Source organism: Malus sylvestris, chromosome 12 (genome assembly GCF_916048215.2).
Source record: "Malus sylvestris chromosome 12, drMalSylv7.2, whole genome shotgun sequence".
Lineage (NCBI taxonomy): Eukaryota > Viridiplantae > Streptophyta > Magnoliopsida > Rosales > Rosaceae > Malus > Malus sylvestris.
The window spans coordinates 14,475,687-14,491,413 of record NC_062271.1 but is presented as its reverse complement, the minus strand read 5'-3'; the positions used below and the strand labels follow the sequence as shown (position 1 = coordinate 14,491,413).

Sequence of the window (15,727 nt, the reverse complement as noted above, 5' to 3'; positions counted from 1 at the left end):
AATATCACTACAAACCTGGCTCAAAGGTTTTTCACTTTACACTTGAGGAAACTGAGAACTTAAAGAGTGTAATTATAGCTATACAGCAATATAAGAATTGTCATCACGTTATGCACAAATCAAATAACTCAAGTAATGTAATCTTATTTACAATATGAAAAGACAGTTTAAACTTTAAACAAAAATTAGGATATTCGTTTCCTAGCGACCCCTTGCATTCATTGCACAAAGACTATATAGGCAGTGGATACATAAAACTTGTAAAGATCCATTTCAATATTAAGTGAGAGAAAAGTTGGCGAAAACAGAATTCTTGGTTTTCTGGAAACAAAAGAATGATTGCCGAGAAGCTAAAGATATGGATTGTACATTATTCATTATTGCTGAGAAGCAATACTAGTTGAAACGACAACACCCAAGTAAACTTGTAACTTTGCGATGCACAGCAAATCACATGCTATGACAGAAAGTACATATATACGTAAAAGCTAAGAGAATCTTGTTAGATAGGCTATCTGTAATCTTGCTAAGCTTGGCCCTAACATTACAAATCACATGTTGGACAAAACAACTTTTAAATGTTAGACTTTAAGTTACTGTATAAGCCGCCTCACAGAAAACTTATACTCAGATTTTTCCACACATTAAAATCTGTACTTGAGCTGTTATAGTTTATGATTCTGTCTTGGCATCCTATAAAGTATGTAGTCCGTACCGGATCTATATTTATTAGAGCATGGGCAGTGCTACTTGGGCTAGCTGCTACAGCAACCTCATCTGCACCAATAGTCACTTCAGCATAGCCTTCATCCACCTGGTCATTCTCCAGCTTCAGTAGTTCACAACAAAAAGAGTTAGTAAACTAATATAACAAGTTTATGAAGTGAAACACTGCAATTAGACATCTACGATTACGTCACTATTTTATACGTAGATTGTATTCATGTGGTTTACATATTAATCTCCCATAGTGAGCACTGAACAACAGATACCTACAAGCCTTCTCTCAACAACTAGTGCCAAATTTACCCAATGGATGCACATTAAAATCGAATCTTTAATTACTACGTGTAGGTCCATCATCACTTTGACTGTTTACCGCAGAAAAGGCCATAACATCAGGAAATTTAAACTTATATAAGCCATAACGGTACATGTAACATCGGCAAAATGGGAAATAAAATCTGGGAATACAACTTGCAAAAGAGTGATGAAAATATTGACATATCAGATGCAGGTCCAATATTTCGCCAATGTTAGAAATTAGAATAAAAATTACTGCACATAGAGAAAAAACAAATGTATCTTCCTGTCCTTTTTCAATGAGATTGTCCATATAAATGAAGCGGGGATTTAAAACTTAAGTGAGTTCCCTTCAGTTGTCTTGTTTTAAACATCTAAAATACAAAGTACCAGCAAATTTATTTTCCACCAGAAATAAGGTTTGACCTGACATCAGGTACACAATAAGGCAAACCGTCCACATATCTAGATATGGAGCGCAAGTTATGTCAAAGTTTTCATCTTTTAGTTGTTTCATGCATGCTATCCTCCTCTATCAACTTGGTACTTTTCAACTCGTGTCACATTGCTCTAGGAAATCATATAGATCGCCAAAATGAATGCATCCAGATACCAGGATAGATGATCTAGACATTTAGTTTACTCCAAACAACAAACAAATGGTAAAGGTATTTAAACTCGTATTGAAACGGCACGGGCTTACCCTAAACCTTGTTTCAGCCCCCCATATGACAAATGTTTCATTGCAAGAATGGTGCCTGTGATTCCCCCTTAAACCGCCAGGCCGGATTTCTCCGAGATGAAGCGATACACAGCTCAGAGCTCCACCTACAAAGGAGCACAATTATTCCGTCAACCTCCAAACTACCACCAAATGCAATTTGTGTGATGGGATCAGATTTGAGTTGGAAGTCCAAGTCAAAGAGAAAATCGATGCAAAAAAAATCGAAAACGAAAACGATGCAATTCATTTTCCTATAACAATATAACTTGATAAGAATGCGAATTCAACTATCAATCTACACAACCAACAAGCTAGAAATTCAATTGCATATTTGGTGAAAAATCGACTCTCTCGACGAACCCAGAAGCGAAAAGTGCAGAAAGAGAAAGGGGGTGTACCTGAAATGCGAGAATCTTTGGCGAGCGAGATGGGGTCGAGGAACCATCCCCTCTTGTCTTTGGCAATCGGGGAAGGAAACCCAGAACCGAACCTCACGAGATTGGCTCTGGAATCGCTCGATTGGCTCCATTTTTTATGGGCGTCGTCTCTGTTGATGGAAAAACGAGAAGGAGAAGAGGAGTGCTGGAGCCGGAGAGAGACCCACGTCAGGAAAAGGAAGATTGAGAGGAGGAAGGGGAAGGCGTGGGGTTTCTTGAGAAAGTGAGTGACTGAAGAGGATGTGAGGGTTTGGGCGTGGAAGGGGTTCTCTGAGCTCTGGGTGTTCCTTCGAGGGTTTGCCATCACTTTTTTCTCCTCTGTCTCTTCAGCCCCCTTAATTCACATCGACATTCTGATGCCCATCTGAATCATTGTCGCTGTATTGCTGCACATTAAATATCGGAAATATCGGTAATCTGAAAACAAGGAAATATCGATGGAAATATCGGGATAATATCGATATCGATAAAATTTACATGGAAACCACGGAAATTGTAAGAAATACTTGGAAATTTTTATTGAAACTTTGCAGGATGTTTATTTAGTCAATTATCTATTAGTTTATCACAAAAAATTGGAAGGAAATGCATTGCATGATGGATTTAACATTATCAAGTTGATTATATAGCGAGCTGACAAATATTGTGAGGGTAGAAAATATGTAGTAATTAATTAAAGAAGTCTAAACACACCATAATCATTTATATATAATGAATTAGTACAATATTTTACACTTTAGTATCATATAGAGTTCCTATGAGGTTCAAATTTTTCACTATCTTCATCATCTCTATGTGTAGAGTGAGTGTATTGTGAAGAGTAGTTATTAAATGATAAATCCCCAAAATAGTTTTGCATGTAATTGTTAACATGCCATCCATATGGATCCAAGATTGGTTGAGGTTGTCCATAAGCAAAATCATTTGAAGATTGAGTCTGGGATTGTTTCCATGAGTCGCTCGATTCCATCCCAACAGGAATGGGATATGAAAGGTAGGGAAATGGTTGGTTATGAGTATAACCATAGTTATTACTTCCCACTCCAACAGAGTCCGAAGTTCTAGATAATGAGTCATGTTCTTGACTTGACAAAATCCCTTTGCCTCTTTCTCTACGAGTATAGTCCTTCCCTATGGCACCAATTTCTGGTCCTGCCCGCCTACTGCCATGGTCATCATCATGTGTTGCATGCGTGAAGTTTGCCTCACCAGTAAAAGGGGTCATAAATTCGAGAGGTGGTCCATAATAGTTTCCATATCCACCACCACTACCTCCAGCTCCATTGTATCCTTCATCATTCCCACCTCCGGTGGTAGGTGAGTCTCCTAATCTTGTACTAGAGCTATCATTAGTATCAGCACGATGTTGTGGTTGTGTAGGATTGGAAGAAAGTAGAATTCCAGTGTTTCTTGGTCTTGGGCGCAAAAGTTCTTCCAAAGAGTCAGCACTGCTAGATCTCACCTCCTCCTCTAATACTCTTTCTACATTTATCCCTTCATTACGTGCTTCTTTAGCAACTTTGGGAGCTGGGTTGCCTTCATCATCATCTAAATGAAGAGGTCTAATTCATTGATAAAGTTGGTTACCCTCTGTATCATCATCTTCACCAACAATATCAAACACATCTAGTGGGTCACCACGGTCAACATGATCTATTTCTGCTTCCTTATCTCGAATTTGAAGCTTCATGTTGTAGTAGCAATAAACTAATTTTTCCAACCTACTATGAGCCAACCTATTTCTTTGCTTTGTGTGTATGGGTGCAAATGTGCTCCAATTTCTTTCACAAGCAGATGAGGAAGCTGTTTGTGATAATACTTTGATTGCTAACTTTCTCACAGTTGGTGCATCGGTCCTGTACATGATCCACCATTCAGCTACAATGAAAAATAATGTTGATAAGCCTAATAACTCGAACAAATTCTATTATAAACTTATAGTGAAATATGTTTACACTCACTAGGAAACATTGTTGTTCGAGTAGCAATTGATGTTGGTTCTCCAAAAGTTCTTCTTGCATCTTTGAACCATGTTAGCTGAATTCAATAAATCGTGTTAGTTTAATCCAACAAAGTAATTATTATAATTTAAGTAATTGTGTACCTCATTTACAAATTGGCCAACTGTTGGTGATGCAGGGTCTAATTTAGAGTATACATTATGTACAACACGTATAAGGGTACCATCATCTCCAACACCGGGTCTGTATTGGTATCGAGGATTCAAATAATATGCTGTTCAAAGAAACACATACTCTAATAAGAGAAATAATACTTATGCAACTAAAGAAATGAATTGCAAATTATGACATAATTTATACCTACTGCATGCAAATCGTGGTATAATGTTTTATACCATCAGTCTTCAATTATCTTTATGACCCACCTTGCACCATGTTTTCTTTCCAATTCATCCTTCACTACACGCATCAACTCATATACTGCCCTAGTAGGATACACTTCTGTGTCAACGATCCGTAAAACTTTGTAAAGAGGTTCAAACACTTGGCACACATGTTCTGATTGAGTCCAAAAAGCATGATCAAGCACTATACTTTCCACCATACGACCTGTATTTGAGCGGCTGAAATTGTGGTTGGCCCAATCGTCACTAGTGAATAGTTGCTTCAACCCTGCTTTCTTCTTAAGTAGGCTATCTAATGCAATATAGTTGGTGGCGAATCGAGTGGTAGCTGGACGAATAATTTCTCCTTTGCAAAATTCACGCATCTTTGCCAACAACCAACCGTGATTGTAAATATAATCTGTGATCGTTCTAGCTCTTTTAACCACACTTGCAACATTCTCTCTCTTCCCCATTGCCTCAAACATGAGATCAATACAATGTGCTGCACATGATGTCCAAAACACATTATGATGCTTCATTAACTTTTTTCCAGCTTTGACAAATGCAGAACCGTTGTCGGTCACGACTTGGACAACATTATGCTCTCTCACCTCCATGATTACATCCCTCAATAATTTGTAAATATACTTGTAGTTCTTTATATGGTCTGAAGCATCAACAGACTTCAAAAAAATTGTCTTTCCCTTGAAGTATACCATGAAGTTTATGATAGACAATCTGGTCGGGCCAGTCCATCCGTCACACATGATTGTGCAACCATTAGTTTCCCACTTTGACCTCAACTTGTTAACATACTCACCAATGTCTTTATACTCCATATCCAAATATTTGTTTCTTATCTCATAGGGAGTGGGAGGTTGTACTCCAACACCGGCCTGTTGACATCTCACTACCATATTTTTGAAATGATGTGATGATGCTTTCTCAGCAGGGACATTTTCATAGATAAAGAACTTGCTAATTAGACGCCCCATTCCCTCCTTCACATTACCTCCAGTGAAATAACTCCAAACACTCTTTTGACGTGCTTTGGATGACTTATATAAACTTGGGGCTATTGGTGGTGTTGGTTGTGATTCTCTAAGACTGCCTCCCCGTCTCAGTTGTGCACCACCACTTGTCCCGGAACCTTGTGCTCTATTAGGAATTTTATGAAGGTGTTCTCTTTCCCATGCTGACTGTTCGGAGGCACGTAATGCTTGTTTCAAACTGCGTCGTTCTTCAGGTCCCATGTCATCATCACATTCGTCCTCATCGTCATCATCATCACTGTCAACCGCTTGGCCAATGACTTCTCCTCGTAGCCCAGCTCGAATATTTTCCATTCCATGTGTTATTTTTTCCTTCGACTGTTTTTTATTTTTTAATAATGTGCTAATGAATGCCTTCACTTCTGGGGGGACATTATCTCATCGTTGGACATTTTTTGCTGGATCTAATCTACTAAGATGGTACTTAAGTCGTGTCACTCCGCCACTCTTCATTACTCGACCACGATATTTGCAAATTGTGCCATGTTTGTTTCCGTCTATTGGGTCTCCATGTTCCCAAGCTGGATCACGTTTAGTAACTCCACTGGACATCTTAAACGTACCTATATTTATTTTTCATGAAAATTAGACAATTATTTTTTGATAAAATAAGAGAACCTAAATAATAAAGTTATTCTACAGAAGAATTAAATACGAAGTAAAGAAAATGATTGTAAAAATTTAAGTAATTATACAAATAATATGGAATAATAAACCCTAATATTAATGAATAATAATCCAAATTGATAAAAAAATAATCCTAATATAAAACATGGTGATGAATAATAATCCAATTTGATAATAATCCAATTTAATGAATAATCCAATTTGATAATAATCCAATTTAATGAATAATAATCCAATTTGATAATAAAAAAAACCTAATATTAATGAATAATAATCCAATTTGATAATAAAACCTAATATTAATGAATAATAATCCAATTTGATAATAAAAACCCTAATATTAATGAATAATAATCCAATTTGATAATAAAACCTAATATTAATAAAATAATAAATAACATTAAACATATTAAAATTATCCTAGGGAATAATTATACAACATTACTTAATTACTTAAAAAAATTAACATGTAATTGTTAACATTACTTAATTACTTACAAAAAGTAACATGCAAGTATTAATTACTTAAAAAAATTAACATACGAGTCCACACAAATTTATTTGTTGTTGTATAAATTACAATAATATAAATATAAGTTTGTAAAACTTACCTTAAATATGGAACCCTTTGTGTTTAAGCTTTGGAATGGATCTGGAATGGCTTTGAAAATGGTAAGGGAAGAAGAAGAAACGAAAATGCTTTGAATGCCTCCGATACTCCACCTCTGATAAGGTGAAAGAATATAATAGACAATGGCACACTGTTCTGCATGTGAAAGAATATCACAGACTCACAGTGGCACACGGTTTCATTATAAAAGCAGTATTATTTGATGTCCATGGTCTCAAATTGCAGAAAGTTATTGACATATTGTGAAATCAGTCAAGCCGCGTGAGTCAGATCTCAGATGAGATGACCCAACCACACACACACACAGACATGACACCACACACGCACACTCACCTCACACGCATACAGTCTCTCTCTCAGACTCTCGAACCTTCTCTCTTCTCTGACTCTGAGCTCCCTTATCCCCCTTCTCCATTCTCCCACAACAAGCACAGATCTCCCACATCTCTCGATCCTTCTCCCACACACACACACACGCACAGAGACCCAAGGTCTCTCGATCCTTCTCCCACTCCCACACACACGCACAGAGACCCACATCGGCAGATCGGCTTCTGCTTCTCCCTCGTCGCCGCCGTCTCTCTCCTTTCTCTCTGCACCGAGGGTCCGAGACCCACATACACACACGCACACCCATCATCATCAGCAACTTCGTCTTTCTCCCTCTCATTCTCGTCTCTGCAACTCGGCGAACTCCGGCGAGGCCGTGGGTGTCGACTCACTTTCCGAACACCTCCGACCGTTTCACGGCAAACTTCATATATAAAAAAGTTCATCTCGTCTTCTATTTCATTTTCATACCTAGATCGGAGTCTAGGGTCCTGTTTTACAGTCGGCCGGAGCTTCTACAGCTCCGGTGTTCTTCTCCGAGTATTCCCATTCCGATATTATCGATAATTTCGATAATATCGATAATATCGCGATATTATCCCGAAAACCATTTGGATAGTGAAAAAAATTTCGGTTCCCCTAAAAACCGATAATATCGACATTTCGAACCATGGCTGCACTTGACATTTCTTATTATATTTTTTTTTTTTTGGAATTTTTGTATATTGTGAAGTGACTAGTCACCAAGTAGAGGCTGCCCCACAAATTTGATTCCAAAAACAAAGTTTTGTATTCTTGCTTAGGACAATCCACACACATTTATTTTTACTTCTCAAACACGGCTTGTTAATTTATATTTTTTAATTTTCTTCAATAGGTGGCCAAATATTGAGGGGGGTTTATGGGAGGTAAAAAGAGGATTGGATAGCACCACCCTAGTCATGTCACACTAGAAATATAAACAAAGAGAGCTTTAATCTTACAACTTTAGATCTAATAACAGTTGGTTAAGTTGTCAATAATTTGGTGATATAAATGATGGGTCATGCTAACCTTTAATCAAACTTGTCGCTCATGAGATTCAAACATAAGACTTTTTCTGTGAGAAAAGAAACGAAAGTCACTTGACTGCAGTATTAAGTGACCAAAATAAAGTTAAAACAAAATTGCAATCTCTAAAATGTAGTACTAAAGTGACCACAACAAAGTTATAACAAAATCGCAATCTAATATAATGGTTGCTGCTTAGTATTACAAGTCTAGTGATATCATTTTCACTTTTAAATGAAGTCATAACTTCGACCTTTGTGCATGATGAGTTTGATACTAATTTATTTTTTAGTCTTTAGTTTAGATATATCATTGTATCAAAAAAATATATAAAAAAATCCTTCAATGATACGTAATATTGGAGTGACAGTTTAATATATACTAAAACTCATTTTACACTAAATCACTATTCAAAAGCACATTGGAGTGACAATTTTACCCTTCTAATTTTCTGTTACTTCAAGTATGTCTGTCTATTTACAAATTATATATGCTGATTTTTTTTTCTTCCCCTTCTCTCTTCGCTCCTCTTTGTGACACTTGAAAAATCTCAAACCTCAAATGAACCAAAACCAAACCCTCTCCTAAAACTCTTCATTTCTCCCTTCTCTATCCTCTCTCTCGCTCTTCTCTTTGAGACTCACTGAGTACAAAATGGCAGCTAGCAACAACTTCGACGATTCCAACAAGGGCGACCTCTAGGTTGGTATGAAACGGCTCTTCATCACCTCAAGTATCTTCTACACCTATTGCGTGTGAAGATATGCTTCAAATTTGTGATTTCTAGTTCAAACCCTAACTACTCTATTTTCTGATGAATTTATAGAGAACCGACGAGCTCAATTCCAAACAGGTTCCGTCAACTTAGGCGAGTTGGTGATGTGAATTTATATCTTAGGTAAATGCTCAATTCCTTTTTATTTGTTCTTTAAATTAGTTCATAAGAATATTGATTTCGAATTGAATTATATCTTAGGTTGATATTAATATTTCGACCATATTCAGCCAGTTAATAGCTGAAACTTAAAATAGAATATCTAATAGTTGCGCAACACTTAAGGCTATACAACGTTGAAGTCACATCTAAAAAGATAATTCTTGATTATGTCACTTAGCATTACAATCTAGTGATGTTCATCTCTATTCTACTTGAAAGTATGAGATCTTTAAGTTTGATTCATGTAAATGGATATTTATACCTACTTGCTACTTGGTAAGAGGATGATCTTAAGTTCTAGTCCCACAAATCACGAGTTCAAGACACACTAACTCATTGTGCCTTAATCAAACTCTTCCACTATCAGTGCACATATATATTTGCTTGATAATTGGTTATTTTCATATAAACCTAAACAAAAGCGTAAAACTGGCGAGCTAAAGAAAGGGAAAAATCCCATCGTCACGAGCTGAGCTTGTGATTGTTGTATGTGAACTAGGTTGCAGTTTTACAAATCTGGTATTGTTGACTCTGAAAGTTACAAAACTTACGTGGTGCACAGGCCAAGTAACTAATTTGATAACTATTTTCTTATGTGGTTGATTGCTATGCGGGCGTGCAAACTCGTTACTGAGCTAGATCGTGTAAATAATATGAATGTGGTCATGTGATGATTAAATGCGTTGTTGACTTCTGCACCGAGCGACTTTGGCCTAAGAAGGAACACTATCAGCCTAGGGTTCTTTAAGCTAAAGACAAGGTTATGAAAATCACTATGAAGTTCTAGATCTTTTGTACTAGGTCTGGTAGTCTCGACTCTATTGGTGAGAATATAGGTGCACCGAATTGGTATCAAGCTGTAAGGATAAAGATACTTAAGGAAATGAATGTCTTTATGGTAAAAGTTGTTCGGCTATTTGAATGCATAACTCTGAATATGACTTGGGAGTAACCAAACATAGAACACTCTATTTGCCAAGAATACTAATGAGTAACCTCCTCAGGTGAAAGAATCAAAGACTTTTCGCCAGCTGAGATTTAGGATAGATAACCAATCGAAAAATGAGAGCTTGATGTTTAACCAAATCGTCAAGAGTCCTAAATTGAGCTGATTTGATGACTCTAGTGTTTAACCAAACTGTCACCTTCACCAGTTGCCTCTAGAAAATTTTGTTTAGCCAAACTATAATCATTCGTTGGCTGCAAAAAAATTTTGCAAGCAGAAGGGATGCGTCAGAAATGTGTTAAAAATGTCGTAAAATTCTTTTGGCGATGACCTTATAATGACGATGGACGTGTTGCAACAAACTTATATTGCAAATGTTTGGACAACTATATACAACGAGACATGACCGTGGCAAATGCTATTTGCAACAACATTGCAACATTATTTGAACCTTCGTTAATAATAGATGCCATGAGTAATAAAAAATCAAACGTTATATTTGATGCCATATACAAATTAGAAACAAATTATTATTAATAATGAACAATATGTAAGTTATGTGAATATATATAAACTAGATATGAATTGTTATATATAATGAACTATAAATTATGTAAATTATAATACATTGTATTATCATATACAAGTACCAACAAAACTACGAAAGCAACATTTCCCTGTTATTTAAAGTTAGTTGAATGGTCGTATACATTATACATCGATAACATTTTTGTCCCAAACTTGCAATAAGTGACATTTTTGGAACCATAAATAGGACTGAAACAAGCTCGAACACAAATTAACTTTGTATTTAGATCAACATATTTACAGAACTCAACATCCTCCACTAAAGCAGCATCTGTCGGAAGTTTCAGCAATCCCTTTAATTTCCTGTTCAACAATTCACTATCAACAATGAGTAGGTACAAATGTTCATAACCACATGCAAACAAAATGACACAAACTGATCAATTTTTGCCAAACTTTTTGAGTCTCACACAAAGTATGAGTTATCAAACTGTAGAGGTTCCTTAGTCAAGGACCATAAAAATCAGATTTATCTGAATGTGCCCTTCCTTATAAAACGAGAGCAAATGACATAGAGTAAACATGTCTATCTAATACAAAGAAGACCATTTATAGATCTAAACAAGGAGGAAGAATTACCAGTGTATGTTATCATTATGCAAGCAAACTATTTTACCACTCTATAAAGCTCATGACACCATATAATATTTAACTAACACTTGAAATATAGTAAAGATAACATTACTATTAAACTCATGCCATCAAAGCTACAATTGCAAATTGTATTGCATGGAAACTTATTCTATGTATATAAAATAGAAGAGATTAGAATAAAAGAATGGATTACCAAATGAAATCCTTGAAATGGTGCTCTTCATTATTTTGCAGTAGAAAAAGCAAAAAACAAGAACAAAATATAACAGAGATGCTATTAGCGAGGTTTTAATCTAGTCTAAACAAAAAAATTTATGAATCACTAAAATGGAAATGCATAATATTTTTGAATTATAATCCAACTAAAATACTAGCACATGAGAAATGTTATAACAGGAAAAAATAAAACTTGAAGAAGATTCTTAGGTATTGGAATAAACCTCGTTTAGCATATGGAAGTCATCTTTCCTTGGGAGAAATTTTAGAATCCTAAAAAATAGTACAAAAAACAAGTGAAAACTTGAAAACAGTGATAAGACACTAGCTATCTTTTTTTTTTTTTTTAATAAGTGATCATTGGCCACAACATACCTTCCTGCTTGGAGAAAGATCAATGGCAGGGCTTCCAATGACTTGATGTGAAATTTTACTAACACATAAATTAAACCCTATTAAACATGTAATTGTAGTATTAAGCAAGTAGGGATCGTTCTAACCGAGGATTAACTAGGGATGCTAATCAACACAAATAAGACTCAAAAACACTAAACTAGGCTCTATAAATTTAAAACTGACTTAAATGACTCAAAACAGTAACAAACAATCGAAAAGACTCAATTCTAGACCTAACAAGTGATTTTGACGAAAATAAACTTAACTTGACTCAAAAGATTAAAAGAAAACAGATTATGACTCAACTAACAAGACTTAATGAATGGAGGATTGTTTTTGACGAATTTAAAACTTAAAACAAGAAACTTTGAAGAAACAAACAATGAAAACAAATTTAAGGTGAATTGAAAAGGGTGAAAGGCTAGTTAGAGGGTCATTCTCCACACATGACATATGCATACAAACCAATTTCTAGTTATTATTCCTTTAGACTATGAATAACAACACCCCAAGTTAACCATGATAGCACAAATTAACCATCAGATTTTTCTTAACTCATTGAATTGAATGGAATACGCATCGCAACCAAATTATCCTTATCAAGTTCCCTAACTATGAAAAGCTTGATAAAAAGACATATTAAAGGTCATTAAGTTCTTTGAAAACCATAAGCATTGACAAACCATTCGTAACTATGAAAAGTATGATACTCCTGCCTAGAATTTACTTAACACAATCATGACTAGTGACTTCCACTACTTGTGAATATAAGTTCATAACGATTAGGTGAAACTCCCTTATACTCTAGCATCAAATTCATGCATGCAAATTAAGTATGCATCTTCAATCAACATACATAAACAAGTTTGATAACTCAAATAAGCAAATCACATTCAAGACTCAAGAAACAATAACTAGATGTAATCAATTCATATAAAACTTATAATCATGGCTTCGAATTCACCTCAACTATAAAGAAATTAGTTCCACATGTCTTTAGAAATTGAAAACAACATTAAAACCAACATTTAAACAAATCTAAGGGTGGAAAGAACCAGGAATGTCCCAGCAACTCCAATGGCAGATTTCGAACCCTCCTTGGATTGCAAGCCACGACACAAAACTCCTTCTTCTCCTTCCTTCCTTGCAAGCACACACAAATCTCCAAGAATTCTCCAAGAAACCTGCAGCACTCCCTCATTTTTCTCCGAAGTGTATCTGAATATATGGGTGCGTAACTTCTGAAATAGGCACACAAGTTTGTATATATAGGGCTGGGCACGACATAAGGCTGAGTAGGGATAGGATTGTGTAACCAAAACCCAAGTGGAATGGGTTAAAACAACCAAAAACCAAGGGGAATTAGGTTAGAAAGGTGCGGCAGGAATTAAAGCTTCTAGAAAGGATGTTTCAGAACAGATTTCTGAACCTAAAGGGACAAGGATACACGACATGGGTTTTAGGGACGGATTACAATTCCTAAATCTCTAAGGGGAAGGCATATATGCGGCACATAAGGGATAAGGGGGGCTCTAAAATATGTATTTTAAATGCATAAGTATCCCTTATAAATGGCTAGAATTAAGGCACAAACTGATTTGGATAAGATAAGATAGGATAAGGCTAGATTAGGAAAGGATAAGATAAGATTTGTTTGGATAATGTTTTAGATAAGGTTAGATAATGTTCATTCTTTGTAGCTGATTCCTTATCTTCAAAACTTCCAATTTTGATTCTCCAACTCTCTCGCACATTCCTAGACATCTTTGGTCTTCAAATTCGTCCATCCATCTTGCTCAACTCATAAGCTATCCATTTGATGCCCAAAGCTGCTTCAAAATGCTCCAAATTGCACTTTCTTGTCAACTTTGTCATTTGGACCTACAAACACGAAAATAACTTAAATCACTATAATGAAAATGCAAGAAAACAAGCTAACTAAGTCGCATATATATGCTCCTATCAAATTCTCCCACACTTAGCTTTTGCTAGTCCTCTAGCAAAACGAAACAAACAAAACATAACCTAGACCTTCCAACATTTGTCTCAGGGATTTCCAATGAAACATGACATGTTAAAAATCACTACTCCCACATATTTTAGTTATCCTTACCCTCGAGCACACACGTAATCGCAGTCACCACTCACTAGCTTGCATTTAATCAATTAAAACAACATTTTGAATGTAGTAACATGCCTTAGAGAATTCCGTCAATTTCTCACCAGATATACTCTCTATTTTCACACAAATTTTCTAACTACACTCCCTATACTAGGTATATGTGAGAAAATTGATGTAAACATGTAGACTAGCACTCACATATGTCATAATCAAAGAAGGCACTTTCTGGAATTATTAATGCATGTATATATATGATCTAGTGAGAATGCCACCACTTAGAAGTGAGAACCAGGGATACCATATGCTCATACCAATCCCAAACTCCACATTATTGAACACACAACACTCAAGATTGAAGCCTAAGGGTTGTAACGGGCTAGGGGGTATTGGCTAACAAAGAAAGGTAAGGATAAACAAATATTCTTATAGAGATAGTAAGCAAAACAATGAAATCAACACTTAGAATTTAACTTTTGATTGCAGTAACTAACTTCAAACACCAAGGGGAGTTCATACATACTTAGGGTCAATTCAAACTTTTTGGACTATTTCTTCAACAACCAATACTTGTGAGTCCTTTCTCACTTATTTCACAACTTTTTTTTTTCTTTTCTTCTCTTTCCTTTCTTTTTCTTCTTTTCACGATTTTTTTCTATATTTTTTTCTTTTTCTTTTCTCGTGCCCTACTCATTATTTGGCACATAAAATGTACAACTCAATAGATTTGCAACGAAATACCTTCCCCCACATTTATTTTCCGCAATATGTTGATCAAAAGGAATTCCCTCTAAGTTATACTTCATTATCCTTTAAGAACAAGGGTATGGGTAGTCCTATTCTAGGTTAGGTAAGGATAATGTGGCTAACAAGGAAAATAGGCTAAATAAGGCTCAAAGGGGTTAAACCTAAAAAACATATGCATGGGATTAAGGCTTTTTGGCTTTGGTGGTAACTAAAACTTCATCTTGTTATATGTTATGCACTCAATCTCATGCTTTGAATGAAACGGACATAAGTTCTAGTATTTGGAACTAAAATGAGGAAAATGCATTCTATGTAGCAACCAAGCAAAGAATGATGAGATCATGCAATGACTTTAGAAAACAATAACATCACAGATTAATAACTCTCCAAACAAAGTTTAGGCTTAAGTCTCTCAGGGTTGTAGCGTTAGTTTGAGTTTCTTCCTTCAAGGCATGTTACAAAAACTAATTTTTTTCCTTTGTGATTACATGTGAATTCGTTAATGACAATTACAACCAAGTATAAACCAAAGAGCATATCAAACTTTCATCCATGTTTGTAATTTTTCTTTAACGGTCATGTAATTAAAAACCAAATCCTCATCATTGTGTTGGAAGGTACCCTAAGACACAAACAAACACACAAAAACGACTCTTTTTGGGTTTTTCAAAACTTTTTCTATTTTTTTTCAAATTTTCGTATTTTTCTTTCAAAACACACTAAAACACTTCAAAACACACTAAAAACACTTAAAAACAGTGAGAAACAACTCTAGAGGGGATAGGTGATAAAAACCCATGAATTTTTAACAAAAACATTTGTTTACCCCCCCCCACTTAAACCAAACATTGTCTTCAATGTTTTAAACATAAACTCACACATAAGCAAGCAAACGACACAGCTAACAAACATGACAAGCATGGCAAAGTAAAAGCAATAACAAGTAGGGTGTAGGAACGCAAA

The 15,727-nt window shown here is 35.5% G+C and overlaps 1 protein-coding gene across 2 annotated transcripts; it reads right to left on the bottom strand.

The window, feature by feature from the left end:
* Positions 1–339: 339 nt before the first annotated feature.
* LOC126594320 (uncharacterized) lies at positions 340–2,557 on the bottom strand. 2 transcript variants are annotated; one of them, XM_050260563.1, is made up of 3 exons: positions 2,146–2,557; positions 1,727–1,851; positions 340–814 (listed from the first exon to the last, which is right to left on the bottom strand). In XM_050260563.1, exons 1-3 carry the CDS (start codon positions 2,486–2,488, stop codon positions 611–613), a joined length of 672 nt encoding a protein of 223 aa, XP_050116520.1. In that variant the 5' UTR covers positions 2,489–2,557; the 3' UTR covers positions 340–610. The 2 variants fall into 2 exon arrangements, with proteins under 2 accessions (XP_050116520.1, XP_050116519.1); XM_050260562.1 differs by having other exon boundaries at positions 340–829; positions 2,146–2,555.
* Between the last annotated feature and the right edge of the window lie 13,170 nt (positions 2,558–15,727).

Coding starts and splice junctions, on each gene's coding strand:
- LOC126594320 (XM_050260562.1), bottom strand. CDS start 2,488: ATGGCAAACCCTCGAAGGAACACCCAGAGCTCAGAGAACCCCTTCCAC. Junction 1,852..2,145: donor CAAAGATTCTCGCATTTCAG/GTACACCCCCTT, acceptor GCTCCTTTGTAG/GTGGAGCTCTGAGCTGTGTA. Junction 830..1,726: donor GGGCTGAAACAAGGTTTAGG/GTAAGCCCGTGC, acceptor GAACTACTGAAG/CTGGAGAATGACCAGGTGGA.